Here is a 15,222-nt window from a genome sequence, read left to right on the forward strand (position 1 = left end):
GACTCCAGCTGTGAGAGGTCGTGGGGAGGAGCGGGTTCCCTCGACTCGATATCGAAAAGAGCGGTTCGACAAGAAGTCCCGTATGATGAGCACGAGACTATCCGGCACGCCCATGTTGAATAGTTTGAAAATCAAACCGTTGTGCCAGACTTTGTCGAACGCTTTTGCGACGTCGAAGAAGAGAGCTCCCGTGTATAACGGTTTTGGTCGATTAAGCCCCACAAGAATGTGCTCCGTGAGGCGGTACACCTGTTGAACGCATGAGTGATTTGTACGGAATCCGAATTGTTCATCGATGAGAATGCCCTTGGATGAGACGAAGTCTCTGAGGCGTTTGTAGAGCAGACGCTCATACAGTTTGCCTAAAGACATGAGGAGGCTAATTGGGCGGTAGCTCGTCGGATGATTTTTTGGTTTACCGGGTTTATGTATGCCGATAACGTCCGCTTCTTTCCACACCGCGGGAAAGATACAGTTCGCCATAGCGGCATTGAAAATAGATGCCAACATCACGATGAGTTGGACGGGTAGAAGTTTAATAACGCGGTTGGATATACCGTCGGAACCGGGAGCCTTGCGGGGACGTAGGTCTTTGATCAAGTCTTTAACTTCCATCGGGGTGACGGGTGGTAACGCGTCCGAGGGTGGCAAGGAGACTCTGCGTTCTACCTCACTGTCTACTAATTCTACATGAACAGGGTCCACGGATTGAGTGCTGGGCGTGCACTGGGTTTTCAATGTATCGGCCAGCAGCTCTGCTTTTTCATCATCATCGAACGCCGCGAGTCGGCCTGAGGGGCCTACGAGGGGGGGCATAGTTACTACCGTATCCGATTTGAGAGTACGAGCTAAGCGGTAGTAAGACCTTTGAGAGGGCGCGAGTCTTTCTAAGAAATCAGACCATCTGGCATCTCGGACTTCGGCGATGCGAGACTTTACGTCGCGTTGTAGGGCACGCATTCGAATTCGATTTTCCGCGGTAGGATACCTGTCGTAGGCGCGTATCGAGGCGTTCTTAGCTCTAAGGAGTTCCCTAATATCGTCGGACAATTTGAAGCGGTGAAGGAAGTCCTCCGCTACAACTTGTTTCGATGACCTATCTAATGTCGAGGTGATGTGTGACGTTAAGATGTCTATGGCTTCAGCGGTATCCTGAGGAGACGGGGTAGAGTCCGGGCTAAACGGGAGCGATGGTGGATCAGATTCAGCCAGGCTGGTGCCCAGCGTGTGCCAATCCACCACAGTCCTCGTGACGGGAACGGAATCGGGAGCGCGACCGAGCTTCATAACGACGGGACGGTGGTCTGAATCTAACTCTGAAACTACTTCGATCGAGTGTAAGCGCAGAGTTACGTTTTTTAATAACGCTATGTCGAGTATATCCGGGCGATGCGCGATATTTAGCGGGTAGTGAGTCGGGGTTAGCGGAGCGACGATATCGAAGGCGAGATCATCGACTAACGCGTCAAGCCGCCTGCCATTCGGGGTTGTAGTGTGTGAGTTCCACCTGATGTGTTTACAATTTAGGTCGCCCGCCAGAATGACAGAGCTCCCCATGCCGAGCAGCGCCTCGATATCACTGCTTAGAACGATCTTATCCGGTGGAAGATAAACGGACGCGATAACGATCGGCGCGTGTCCCGTCAGTGAGATTCGGCACACTGATGCTTCGATATTAGCGAGCGCGGGAGGATCGAGCGGAACGCAATGCAGGGCTCTTCTATAGTAAATGACGGTACCACCACCACGAGCAGAGAGCCTGTCGTTCCTGACCATGTTATAGTTCGCGATTTTAGGGTCACGGCGCGCGGGCTTAAGTAGGGTCTCCTGCGCTAAAAAGATATCAATTTGATGGTCACGTAAAAAGTCAGAAACCTGATCACGTTGATTTGCGAGACCGTAAGCGTTAAAAAATCCTATCGTTACGGATAGGGGCTTTATTCTACTTATATACGCCATTGATTACCGGCGAAGTGAGGGGAGGACGTACGTATTTAATGACGCGTATACGTCGGCGTATTCTTGCACAACGGCGATAAAGTGTTGTGCAGTGGAGGCAGCGCGAATGGCGTCGCCCAAAGCGTTAACGCGCTCAAAGTTGATCGACTGAAAGAAGTCGATCGCTAAAGCGAGATTGTCGGACGCAGTCGGAGGGCAAGTCGCGGGAGAGGGACGAGTCGCGGGGGCGGGACGAATTGCGGAGGAGGGAGTTGTAGCCGTGTTCGTGTACGGCAGCGGTTTCGCCCAGGCCGAGACACTGGGCACCGGCGCCGGAACGAGCGCTGGCTTAGCCTGCGACACAGAGGGTGCCGAGGCTTTGATGTCTGGGCCGGAAGCTCGGAGGCGGTTTTGGCGGGCGACGCGTCGATTTATTTTAGGGGCTCGGGGGCATCCGCGGTAATTTGCGGGGTGACCCTGTGTTCGACACAGGACGCAGCTAGGCGGTTCCGTCGCGGTTTTTTGATCGCGAGTGCATAGGGCCGTGGCGTGATCGCCTAAGCACTTGACGCATCGGGGGCGCGCGTGACAGTTACGGGAAGAATGCCCGTATAATTGGCAGTTATGGCACTGGCTAGGTGTGCCTTTCTTGTGTGGGGTTTCGACTGCGATTCCGGAAAGGCTACAGACCGTTCGGATGTTGAATATTTTCTTACCCTCGGGGGTAGGCTGGAGGGCGACGAGAACCATATTATATGGCTCCCTTCCGCGGCCTGTATGCATGCGGTGTACGGAGTTAACCGGTAGGCCTTGTTCGAGAAGGTCGGCCTTAACGAGCTCGGCATCCAACTCTTTAGGGATGCCACGTATAACGGCACGGAGTTCGCGCTCCTCCTGGAGCGTATACGTGTGGAAACTTATACGCTCCTTACGGAGGTAAGAAGAGAGGGCCCTATGGTCGTCGGGTGTTCGAACCTTAATTTGAATGCCGTTTGCGAGGTTACGGGCATTCGTGAAATTGATATTTTTGGCCTTAAGGGCCAGGGAAACTCGTTCCCAAGCTGCCTTCTCTTGAAGGATTACCGGGGGAGGGGTCTGGGTTTTATTTTGTGCCACCGGACGCGGCGACGAAGTGGCACGGGCTGGAGGCGCAACGGGAGTCTGAGGGCGGGGGCGCGACGCGTTCGCGGCTTTGCTAATTTTAGCGGCCGCGGGAGCTCGAGACTCCGCGGCACGCTTCTTACCCTTTTGCACCAGGGTGAATCCATCCGTCGATGAGGCGGGGGCGAGGTCGACCTCCATCTCCGAGTCAGAGTCGGAGGACGAGGAGGCGGGCGCAGGTGACCTACGAGTAGGTGTTTTGGAGGGTGCGACGGAGGCCGCGGATGATCGCGCTGCTGGAACGGTGACCACGGCGGACGACGCAGCAGTTTTACTCGCCAGTATAGGCGACGCGGGAACGGCAGGCACGACGGAGGCTGCGGTGCTCGATGCAGAAGCTTTGCACGCAGGTACAGGCGACGCAGGAGCAGCGAGCTCGGCGGAGTCCACGAGAGGGCTCGCGGTGTGATCGGCCTTGAAGGCCTGAAACTCGGAAGTGAGCTTTGGGTAGCGAAGCCGGAGAAATTCCGCAAATACAGCGTCCATGATGGCTACGTGCCCAGGTGGGGCTACCCTGGGTCTTAGAAAACACTCGCCTTGCGGCGAGGCCCCAACTTCTCGGACCTGAGCGGTTCTATTGAACACAGGTGGCGATGCGGCACGATTACTACAGGACAAAGAAAAAAACACAACAAAACGGAAATAACAAAAAGAAACAAAACAATTAAACACTTCCAGGAAGACAGTTTGTCGGCAGATGTACCACGAACACAGAAATAACAAAAGGAAACAAAACAATTAAAAACTTCCAGAAAAAACACTTGGTCGGCAGATGTACCACGAACACAGGCCGCGCGAACAATGGCCAGGCTAACAAAAGCCGGGCGAACAAAGGCCGGGCAATCGAGTGGTCGATGAGCACGTCCGCACGTGACGGGTGCCTCTATCGGAATGGATCGGAATCGCGACCCACTGAGAAGATCCGGCGAGAAACTCAGCGGGCTGATGCATGGGTTAGGTTGCACGTCGACCTCTTTGTCGATTTCGACGAGTACGGTTACCGGGGTTCCTAAGCCTACTCCTAGTGTTACCGGTGAAGACGTCTAATGCAAAGGTTATTGGATCTGATGGATCTGTAAGGACGTGTCTAGAGCGTCGACGGTGACTGGCTCCTGCATGATCAGGATTCGGGGAGTAGTCAGCGGCGGCAACGATAAGGCGATTATCATGACGCATAGCCTTATCGAAGTACCGTTCCGACGCTGACTTCATGTATTTCTGGACTGATTCGAGGCCCAGGTCGTCGTGTAGGTCAACGTTCCTCACGAACCACGGAGCTCCAACGGCTAACCTGCAAAAGCGGGATTGTAGGGATTGGAGGGTGTCTATGTGTGTGCGGGCCGCGTGAGCGAACACCACACTCGCATAAGTCATGACGGGATCGTATTTGCTTAAATACAGATGGTTGAGCGCATTTGTAAGCTGGCATCGGTAGATACAACCATCCTAAACATTTATGCCGCGAAGCATTTTTCGTTCACGTTTAAAGGGTTGAGATAGCCGCTTTTTTTAGCCTCAGTGGCTATTCCAGCTAGGACAACCGCTATGCTGTACAACTAAGACTTAGACCACATATCCCAAGGTGGGTTGTTGGCGCATAGACATCAATCTAGCAAACAGCACAGCGGTGCTCTTTCAAAGGGGGAACTCAACCCGTATCTGCTCCTGCATTAGGTGTAGGAATTTCACACCCCCACTTACCCTCTTTGGCGATCCATACCTTGGGACAAGAATGTCAGGTACCTCCCCTTGGATGATTCGATGATATTCTGCCCTCATATATAATTAGTCCGTGACCGCGCCGCTTTGTTCTCGGCAGACTTTACCCTATGATTTGTAAGCCAAGTAAAATATCCCTTCGGAACAAGGTGACACTTTACAAAATTTACATAAGGCTCGTCATGACTTATGCGAGTGTGGTGTTCGCTCATGCGGCTGGCACACACATAGACACCTTCCAATACCTACAATCCCGCTTTTGCAGGTTAACCGTCGGAATTCCGTGGTTAGTGAAGAAAGTCGACCTACACGGTGACCGACACGGCCTACACGGCCTCGAATCAATCCGCAAACACATGAAGTCAGCGTCGGAACGGTATTTCGATAAGGCTATGCGTCATGATATCGTTAGCCCTATCGTTGCCGCCGCTGACTACTTCCCGAATCCTGATCACGTAGGAGTTTTTTATAAAAATCTGGTCCTGACCGTAACAAACACAATAAAAAAAGAATAACACACAAAAATCTAATCTTTCCTCTTCTTATAATAATGATCCACTTTTTTGGCGATAATGGCTTACAAATAAAATATAGATATATGCTGTTACGGGATTTTTTATTTTGTTATTCTGATGTGTAAGCTTAATGTCATATTTATTTATATCGAATCTACAGCCTAAAAAATAAGTTTCGAGTTTTTAGCTCTAAAAATGATGATACTTCCATACAACTTTTCTTCCCCCCTTTAAACCCTTTGCAAACCTTTTTTCGCATTTAAATGTAGCCTATGTCCTTTTTCAGGCACTAGACTATCTGTTAGATAGAAATTTAGAACCAAACTTCATTTAAATCCGTTCAGTAGTTTTGGCGTGAAAGCGCGACAGACAGACAGAGCTACTTTCGCATTTATAATATTAAGTATGGATAGCCTAATATCGGGTCAACTATTTAACACGTCTAACATAATAAAAAAAACACAAATTATGTGCATATTTTACAATAACTCACGTATGAAATCGTGATTACAAGCTCGTGTGCTGTAAAAATGCAAGGTTCTGCTGTAGAAGACAATTATTAATTAGCTTAAAGCATTTTATAAGTATCATAGAGGCAATATTTAAGATAAAAAAAAATTTTCAGCTATTACAACGCTTTGAAAGTAGTTGCAGCCTTTAAAACGTTTCCTACTATAGTACCAGCTTCTCATTGTGATTATGGACTCGAACTTGCTATAAGGCGACGTCGCACTAAGTCTCTCCAGGGGGAAGAGCAGTTACGTAGGAAATTATTGACAAATTTGTGAGTTCCGATTATTTAATTTAATGACAAAACGTAATTTGGTTTTGTAGCTTTTAAGCTTTAGTTTTGCACCTAAGACAACAGTGAATGCTTTTTCACTAAGAAGTATTTCTTGGTATTTCTGAAGTTTCGATAATTATTTAAATCACAAGCTCATATTCTAGCAATAACGTAGTATTGTAATTTTTCATTTAAATTTTATTACTTATTTTTTTTTCCATAATTCTCAATTTGACTCCGGTTCAAGAACCGTACCAAGATTGCAGTGGTGCCGCTAAACTAATCATCTAAATATTAGACAAAACGATTTTCTACTAATTTATTTCTCAAATTGATATATTTATACATGCATTAATATATTTATTTAACAGTTATGGGGAACAAACTGTATCATCAAACGATGAAATCGGTTTCATTCAAAGAAATGAACACATATCGCGTATGGTCCATTCCACAGATACCAGTATAGCTGACAGTAATGACAAAATTATTAACGTTATACAAGGTCAATTGGAGACATCAAAGAGATTATCCGATGCAGGTTCATATGAAGATTGGTGTATAAATGAAATCGTAATACCCCGAGATACAGATCGTATACTCGAACAATTCGTTTTAATGTCTTTACGGGTTAGTGATTACTTAAAAAAGGAAGGCACAGATTCTATGAATTCTCAAAGTCTTATATTAAAGACATCAAATTTTTCATATAGACAAGATGCTTTACATTGTGCAGCCATTACAACTGATATTATGGATAATTCTTCATATTTAGGAAGTATTAAAGGCAGTACAGCTTCTTACTTAAAAGAATACCCGAAGATATTCATGAAAAAACAATTACATGATCAAACTCCACACAATACTCAGAATCTTAATAGCGCCCTTGTGTCTAGTTCCAACAACAGCGAATGTAAACGTTCAAATTTGGAAACCTTTGATAGTTTTGATACGATGGAACAAAGTTTTAGTCCAAAACAATATTCTTACGAAAATAATATTAGCACGCAGCGAATCGATAGAGCTCTGACAGTAACACAAGAAAAACCAAAATGCTGCCATAAATTATGTAGAATACGCAGCATCGATATTCCTATAGAGACGAATGAAGAAACAATCAGGAATAGTGATCAATCAACAGAGTCAGTTGGTAATCTTAAGGTGGTTGCTAAGAAATCCAATGATGTAAGATTAACAGAAACTCAAGATACCGAAGTGGATGATGCAAACGATGTCGATAAAAAAGATGAAACACCTAGCATAGTATCTTTAAATAATTCAAAATAAAATACAAACTTTTCTTACAATTTAATAGGCCTAATAATTAAAAACAGCGTAACAACAAATTTAAAGTTATGAGTAAATTGTTTTTCAAATGTATTGCTTGCATACTGTTTTTTCTACGACTTCCGCAGGGTCGAAATATATAACTCTATAATTGTAATCAAGTGGATCTATTAAATTAAACTGATAAAATGGCAATCTGTTCGTTATTACCCAAGCTAATTGAGGCACCTCATGATCCATTCGTAAATCGTTAGGGAATATCATTGTTCTATTGTTTTGTGCCACTATAGCTAGATTATCATTAGTATAAGGCTTGCGGGTGTCCCAACAACCAATAGAATCTCTGGAAATGAGGTTAAAGAACATGACACCGTTGCGGTCGACAGCTGCGGCTGATACTTGACCATCACCTCCTCGACTTTCGCCAAGAAGTGTAAATTCGCTTACAGCATTATCAACTCGAGATGGATCACGTATGACAGATGTTGCTACTGTGAACTCAAGAGAGCCGGACATCGAGTGGTAGTACAGTGGGCGATCACCTAAATGGTACTTGCCCAGCGACATACCGAATAATCCATCAGACCATTGATAATTTAACCCGTGTAACGTATAATTGGAAAGTAACGGCTCAGGGTAAAAGCTGTAGTGGCTGAATCTCCAAAAAGCTGCGTCGGAATCTCTGAACACAATTAAACCAAAACGCCAAGCGTCTGCAATGTACACATGTAAATCTCTACACCGCGCATCACGAGAGTCTACAATGAGGTTTGTGATTAAGGAATTTTGAAGAACGAATTCACTCGGTATTGGATATTTTGCAACTACAGTGTCGGTCTCTAGATCTATGGCAAATAATGTCGGCGGGCATAATTGACGCGGTGTTTCAAAAGCCTCGACTTGACCGGAGTCTAAAACCCACATAATGCCGCAATGGTCCACGCTCATACGGAAAATCGAGGTAAATCCAGTACAATTTACTGAAAGAAAAAAAAGGATGTCAGTGCTTAACATTACACAATTTATATTTTATTTTAGAATATAATCACACCTGCATTGTGCCAGTCCCAGTTGGGATATGGGGCTAGTTCTGGTGATTCTGATTGTGATGATACTGGTACACTTGATAGTGTTGCTGGTACCCCGCTTTTCCATCGTGGGGTGCTTATAAATACTCGTCCTTTCCAACGCTCAATGCCCAAAGGTATCACATTGGCTTGAATAAATTCACTGAAATGAATATTTATCAGTACTTGTTTGATTTAGATCAATAGAAATAAAACTTATTGATTTAGTGGCGGTAGGCCATATTGTGGGCTGGTCGAATGGATGCTGCCACCCAGCCTATTGCTACCAGTAATTGGTTATACATTTAGGTGTGAATCGTGGGACAGCCCTTATACAATGCAAATGAAACTTCGACCTTATGTTCAAAGGTGGGTTCTAGTAATCCCTTCCGCCGTGGAGCTTATTTACCTTCTTACATACCGACCCCACTAAGTGAAACAAGAACAAGAAGATTGCACTTGTTTCATTGTGTGCGGTCGGTCTAGTATGTCCTCTTTTTCCATTCAGACCTACCATATATCAATTCTGTACTGATATCCTTCTCTCGCATATGCTTTTTTACGCAGCACATTCAAATCTTTTTAGGAGACCCCTTGTCTACTTTCATACCCAGGGTCTTTTTTCCCATATGATCATCCTCATCTACCCGTATTCATTTATAACAAAAACATAAATATTTTATTTCAACATTACTCACGTTACGTACAGATTTCCATACGTAATAATTATAAAGATACATACCCCGCATCAATAGCTTCCTGTCTCTGAGCTGGAGAAGGATATTGATAATCTATTTGTTTCCATCGATAAAGAGTACCTATTGTGGATCCATTAGGCGATTGCGTACTACCATAGCTGATCATCCATGCAGCAATAAAACATATTACTTTCATCTGTAACAAACGCAAAATTTTAACTTTTTCAAATCGAGTACAAGGCACGAACGGTTTTTTTTTTAAATCTATTGTATTTGCTATGAATTTTGCTAATAAATTTGTATCTTTAACTACTTTTCGCTCCGGATTCGTTGGTCCGGCTTTTCGTGATGTGACAAGTACTTAAAGAAATCAAAGTGCGTCCAATTTTTTTATTAATATGTGGTTCCGGTTTTAATATCCGACCATCGAATAACGGCTATTCGTTATTCGAGAGTAGTTGAGACTTCAACCTCAAGTCTCAAGGGCAGCGGCATTCATGTTGCGATATCATTTTTTATTGTATATGTGGATTGTAACCAGCTCATGGTTAACTTGAGATTAAATGGCTACCGGAATCCGTAGAAATCGCAACGTGGAGCCAAAATCAACCCTGAGAGATCCGGTTGAAAACTCCATTCCAGTTTATAACGGTTGGCGTACCCAAAATACCCAAACCCAAATCGAACGCATCATTGTTTCGAAGCAAAAATAGGCCGGATGGTGGTACCTAGACGTGCGGCACCAGTAATTACGCATACATTTTCGGAGTTTGATTTTTACATGATATTTTCTTGATATTTCGTGATTCTGGAATGACGTTCGTGAAGTACGTATTTTTCGTCGTACGTCGCATTTTCTTACAAAAATTAGTTCCTGCCTACGGGAATTAAACACCGGGATTTGCGTATCACAGCATATAATCCAGGCGTCTGGTGTTTTAGGCACAAGCGACTTTGCCTAAGTCACCTACGACAACTTTGAACCCGGAATCCATTCCACAAGGTAAGTTAAAAGTTTACATGCAAGAAACAATATGGCCGTATACTCTAACAAAAAATAAATAAGTATTATGTTCAAAATTACATCTATAATACAAGTAAGTAAGCAAAACTTGAAGATTACCTATTGTTACAAGTATTATTACATACAGTAGGGTGGGTAAACAAAATCATCACACACAAAAAATGTAAAGTCATTCACTCTTGTCGCTTAGCTGCAACGTTATGTCATTTCATTAACTAATTCAGTACAGATTTATTATGTATCATTCAAACGAAACTATTAATAAAACTAGCTAACTAAAATCTAGACATTATTTTACGGTTAAAACAAGAGACAGCATAAGTTTCTAATCTCTACGTAACCTAAGACTATAATTAATTATGGACATCATTTTAAGTAGATAAATTGATATTAGATAAAGTTGAGTCTATTTATTTGTAAAATGGCGGTGCTACTTCAAACTGCCATTCACATAATTATTATAAGGTATTTACAAAATATGTTAAAATATTAATTTATGAAACAAAAAGGTATTATTCAGGAAACGTCGTCGAGCGTATCATATAAGTGAATTAAACAGACAACATTCAAACTTATTTAGTTCGAGAGCTATGAATCTAAACTGGTTGTTGTATGAACAGGAAATGTGAATATTACACAACTTTACGTTACGTATTACCTCCAGAATCAATAATTGAGTAGACGAGATTTAAAGTCAATTTTTTATTTAAAAGTCAAATTAAAACTTTTCTTTCCATTCATCAAACATTTAAATTCAAATGGTGTCTTTTATATAAGTGAGTGAAAACACAGCATTTTGAGATACGAAATGTTTTCGTGATGGTAGAAAATAAGGTGTACCTATATTTTAGAAATGTGGATGTATGACGACTAATGAATTTCATATGGGATCTATTGTTTTATCAATTTCAAAATACATGAATGAATTTCCACATATTTATATAGAAATTATTCCAACTATTACACTACTGCTATGTGTTTAATGAAGTAATGTTACGAGTCGGTTATTAACAGTGTAATAACATAGCGTAATTCACAATAAGTATATACACGCAATGTCTATGCGTAATGTATGCATCAAAATCACTATGCTACTCAGGAATTGCTGACTTCGGTGTAGTATGTACAGTGCGTTAATGTCATTGTTTCTTTCGTGAAAATTCTTGAGATTTTGATATTAGTAAAAAGTTTAAGAACTTTAAAGCTTAAGAAGTTTAAAAAAATACCTCATATAATTCAATGATAATGTCTTTAATGGATACCTACGTTTTACTTTATACGTTATATATTATACAATCATAGTGAGTTTGAAAATAACGAGTATTGACTTTGCGGTACTTTTCCTTCTAAGAGACACCTCACGCTGTCTATTTATTATTGTTATACATAAAAAATACATAGGAAGCACATAAAATGCGAATAAGTAATTACAAATTGTTCAATGTTGGCAATTAACGTGAATGACGTAAATAAAATCAAAATAAACTTATGTCGCCTGGTAGGTTCATTCATAGGACTTCATTAATTTTTATTTCATTATTTGTAATACTAATTATATGATCATCATACGATTTAAAGTGGATTCTTAAAACGTTAGCTTCAGATTATCAAAAGAGTACGTTTTTTAGTAGTTCATATTTTATTCATATGGAAAAACACATAATCGACTAACGCGTTACTGCCAAGTAGATTTAAAATATACTCGATATAGGCGTTTTTGAGTATATTTTCAGCAATTTATTCTACAACGTGAATAAAAAAAAAAGTCTCAAATAGTCTAGTCTAGATCAATACATATAAACCTGTATCTTCTCTATTAGTTGTACTTATACACAAAACTTAGGTTTCTATCACATTGATTTCCAAAATCCTGCAACCACTTTTTTAAGGTTTTTTCTCATTGAAAAGACGAAAATTTTAAACAAAACACGTGATATACATCATCATTATCCTGCCCTTCTCCCAGTCACCTGGGGTCGGCGCAACATGTTTTCTCCTTTCATACTCTTCTATCATATACCATTTCTTCGCTCACTCCCCTCTTACCCATATCGTCTTTCACACAATCTATCCATTTCTTCTTAGGTCTTCCTCTTCCTCTATATCCTTTCACATTCATAGTTAACACTCTCTTACCAACCTCATTTTCATTTCGTCTCATCACATGTCCATACCATCCCAAATCCCAAAACACGTGACATACAGTTAGCCTATTTACAGTTTTGCTGTATCCTAGAAGTTTTTGATGTTTTATAATTCTATTGCAGGCGAAACAGAGTAGGTATCTACAAATTGCATTGGTGCATCGGAGCGATATGCTAGCCGATAAGTTTTTGTTTTTCAAAGCTTAATCTCGGAACAGCTATTACTTACTAATTATAGCTCAAAAATAAGACTGTCTCAAAATAGGTCAAACAACCATGTCATACATTGTCATTGGATAACTGTAGGTACGAGTCGAGCTAGTTCGTGTCGGATAAGCCAATTCAACATTTGCCACGCCAATATTCCTAGAGTCTAAGATTATTTTACTTGAAAATGGTCCCTTAAAAATAGAGTATATGATACTCACGACGCAGGTCATATTGCAGTCCTGATAAAAATCGTGACGAATATATTCGATAATTACAATCAAAGATTCTCATTTTGTGATTATAAATACGAGACCAAAGATACAAAAAAATGTGAATAAGTTATTAATTTGAGTTTATTAAGTTTGGCCTTCCTAACAACGAATAAGCTAAAACTGCCACCCTTTGCTCTCGACCTAGATGTATAACTATTGACAAATCTGCTTTGTATGGAATGCAAAATGTGACGATTAAGGAAAAAAGTCTCGGACGGATTTTAATTTTGTCTTACTGTTGCTTACTTTTAATACTAAATATATATTATTTGACACAGTACATTCTACTCTAATTAACAAACTGACAAATAAAGTGGAGGTTAACTATTGAGGTCATAGTTATTATAGGTATTTAAAATTTAATAAGAACGAATTTCAATAGCCAAGGGCATTATTTTTAAACTACGTACCTATGAAATTTACGCATCGAAAGGCTTAAAATTTAAATATCACCAAGCTAAGCTGTTTTATTAAAATTTGTAATAGGCCTATTAAAGGTATTTTGGAATTTTTAGTCAGTGAACAAAAGAAACACAAGAACAAGTAATATTAAGCACTCCTATATTTTTTTAGGTCTACACGTCTATATAGTTTGTATACACATGAATATATTTAACAAAAAACGTACCTTGATGTTGCTTAATTTCGTTAATCAACTCTCATAATATTCCCACAGTGTTTCGTTACGGTCTACAATAATGTATTATGTGAACCACGTCTGTCCGGTGGCTTGTTTAGATTCACTGTGCATTAAAAATGCGGCGATCCGAAGGCGTAAGGTTTTTGGCAAGCCAAACTGGTAAAACTACTACTAGTAGAAGGGTGGTTGCCGACGATACATGTTCCAGATAGAAAACATTAGGTCATAAATGTTGGGTTTCTAAAAAGTATTCATTTCGATTCGTCAGTGATCGATTGATTAGTCATAAATAACATTTGCCAAGAGGGGCTTTTTTTATTTATTGCTTAGATGGGTGAACGAGCTCGCGGCTTCCCTGATGCTGAATGAGGAGCTCATAGACTTCGACAACATAAATGCGGGGGTAGTATCTTGGTTTCAAGGGGGTTGGGTACCCACCTTAAGATTTAAGTCTCAGTTCAATAGTATAACGCTTCTGCTTTCTTTAAATCGAAACGCATTACTGATTCGCCGCAGAAAAAGGGAGGATGATGGTACCTATTCGGGCCAGTAGGAACGAGTAATTAAAAAAAATTATAACTTTTGCGAGTTTTAATTTTTATTACACGGTGTTATTATACCTTCAACATGGAAATCCTTCGTGAACAAGTGTCAAGTACGAATTTCATTAGAAAGATGACACCTGCCTGCTGGCTTAGAACACCGGTGCAGTCACGTCGCTCGATACGAATGCACCGGACATCTTATCCTATAGGCCACGCTGTCCTGGTAAAAGTTTAACGCGTTGTATTTAAAGTAATGTAATTATTTATTAAGTATTAGCAAGTCCGCACTTGTTTTTTTTTATTGCTTAGATGAGTGGACGAGCTTACAGCCCACCTGGTGTTAAGTGGTTACTGGAGCCCATAGACATCTACCACGTAAATGCGCCACCCACCTTGAGATATAAGTTCAAAGGTCTCAGTATAGTTACAACCGCTACCCCACCCTTCAAACCGAAACGCATTACTGCTTCACGGTAGTGGTACCCGCACGGACTCACAAGAGGTCCTACCACTAGTAATTGCGCAAATTATAATTGTGCGGGTTTGATTTTTATTACATGATGTTATTCCTTCACTGTGGAAGTCAATCGTGAACATTTGTTGAGTACGTATTTCATTACAAAAATTGGTACTCGCCTGCGGGATTTGAACACCGGTGCATCGCTCAACACAAATGCACCGGACGTCTTATCCTTTAGGCTACGATGACTTCTTGTTTTTGTTGTTCAGCTTATCCGTAGATTAAGGGAGCTATGGCGGTGGTGATTTCAAAGTAAATATTTTGCCTATTTATGTCAGTTTAATTAAAATATTTCTCAAGACACAATCGGAACGCTGGATGAAGACAGCACAGGACCGGTCGTTGTAAGGAGATCTGGAGGAGCTCTATGTTCAGCAGTGAACATTGGTAGTTGAAAAATGAATCAAGAAACATAATAATATCCTATCATTATACTTTTCTGTGTACTTAGAGGTCCCACAGTAGTCGAAATTCGACTATAATTAATTGGAATTGTAAGTTTGAATAATCACAAATTTTTGACAACAGACGTCAAGAACAAAAGTTTGACAATAAATAGTATGCATGCGTGTGTGCGTCAAATACATGGTATGTAGTGTGTGTAATGATTTCTTTATTGATTTAATGTATCTTTGTGCATTATTTTAAAAAAATATTAGCATTGTGCACTTCTCTATATTCTCTGTAGGTAAGTGTGG

At 41.2% G+C, this 15,222-nt stretch overlaps 2 protein-coding genes across 3 annotated transcripts in view; one reads left to right on the forward strand and one right to left on the reverse strand.

The window, feature by feature from the left end:
* LOC114253203 (uncharacterized) overlaps nucleotides 1-7,596 on the forward strand; it is a 13,394-nt gene extending 5,798 nt beyond the window's left edge. For both annotated transcript variants that reach the window (XM_028187985.2, XM_089734501.1), the window contains exons 4-5: nucleotides 5,959-6,117; nucleotides 6,489-7,596. In XM_028187985.2, the coding sequence (XP_028043786.2) occupies nucleotides 5,959-6,117; nucleotides 6,489-7,404 (1,075 nt within the window). In that variant the 3' untranslated portion in view covers nucleotides 7,405-7,596. The remainder of the gene's footprint in view (nucleotides 1-5,958; nucleotides 6,118-6,488) is intronic.
* Nucleotides 7,414-13,604, reverse strand: LOC114253200 (dopaminechrome tautomerase). The gene is made up of 4 exons (XM_028187983.2): nucleotides 13,448-13,604; nucleotides 9,214-9,365; nucleotides 8,456-8,634; nucleotides 7,414-8,384 (listed from the first exon to the last, which is right to left on the reverse strand). The coding sequence occupies exons 2-4, from the start codon at nucleotides 9,363-9,365 to the stop codon at nucleotides 7,489-7,491; spliced, it is 1,227 nt and encodes a 408-aa protein (XP_028043784.2). The 5' UTR covers nucleotides 13,448-13,604; the 3' UTR covers nucleotides 7,414-7,488.
* Between the last annotated feature and the right edge of the window lie 1,618 nt (nucleotides 13,605-15,222).

Source organism: Bombyx mandarina, chromosome 17 (assembly GCF_030267445.1).
Source record: "Bombyx mandarina strain Sakado chromosome 17, ASM3026744v2".
NCBI classification, from domain to species: domain Eukaryota; kingdom Metazoa; phylum Arthropoda; class Insecta; order Lepidoptera; family Bombycidae; genus Bombyx; species Bombyx mandarina.

What these genes read in the sequence shown, in the direction of transcription:
- LOC114253200 (XM_028187983.2), bottom strand. Translation starts at nt 9,365, where the DNA reads ATGAAAGTAATATGTTTTATTGCTGCATGGATGATCAGCTATGGTAGT. An exon ending in CAGGAAGCTATTGATGCGGG is followed by an intron (nt 8,635 to 9,213) that starts GTATGTATCTTT and finishes TATTCATTTCAG; the next exon opens with TGAATTTATTCAAGCCAATG. An exon ending in CTGGGACTGGCACAATGCAG is followed by an intron (nt 8,385 to 8,455) that starts GTGTGATTATAT and finishes TTTTTCTTTCAG; the next exon opens with TAAATTGTACTGGATTTACC.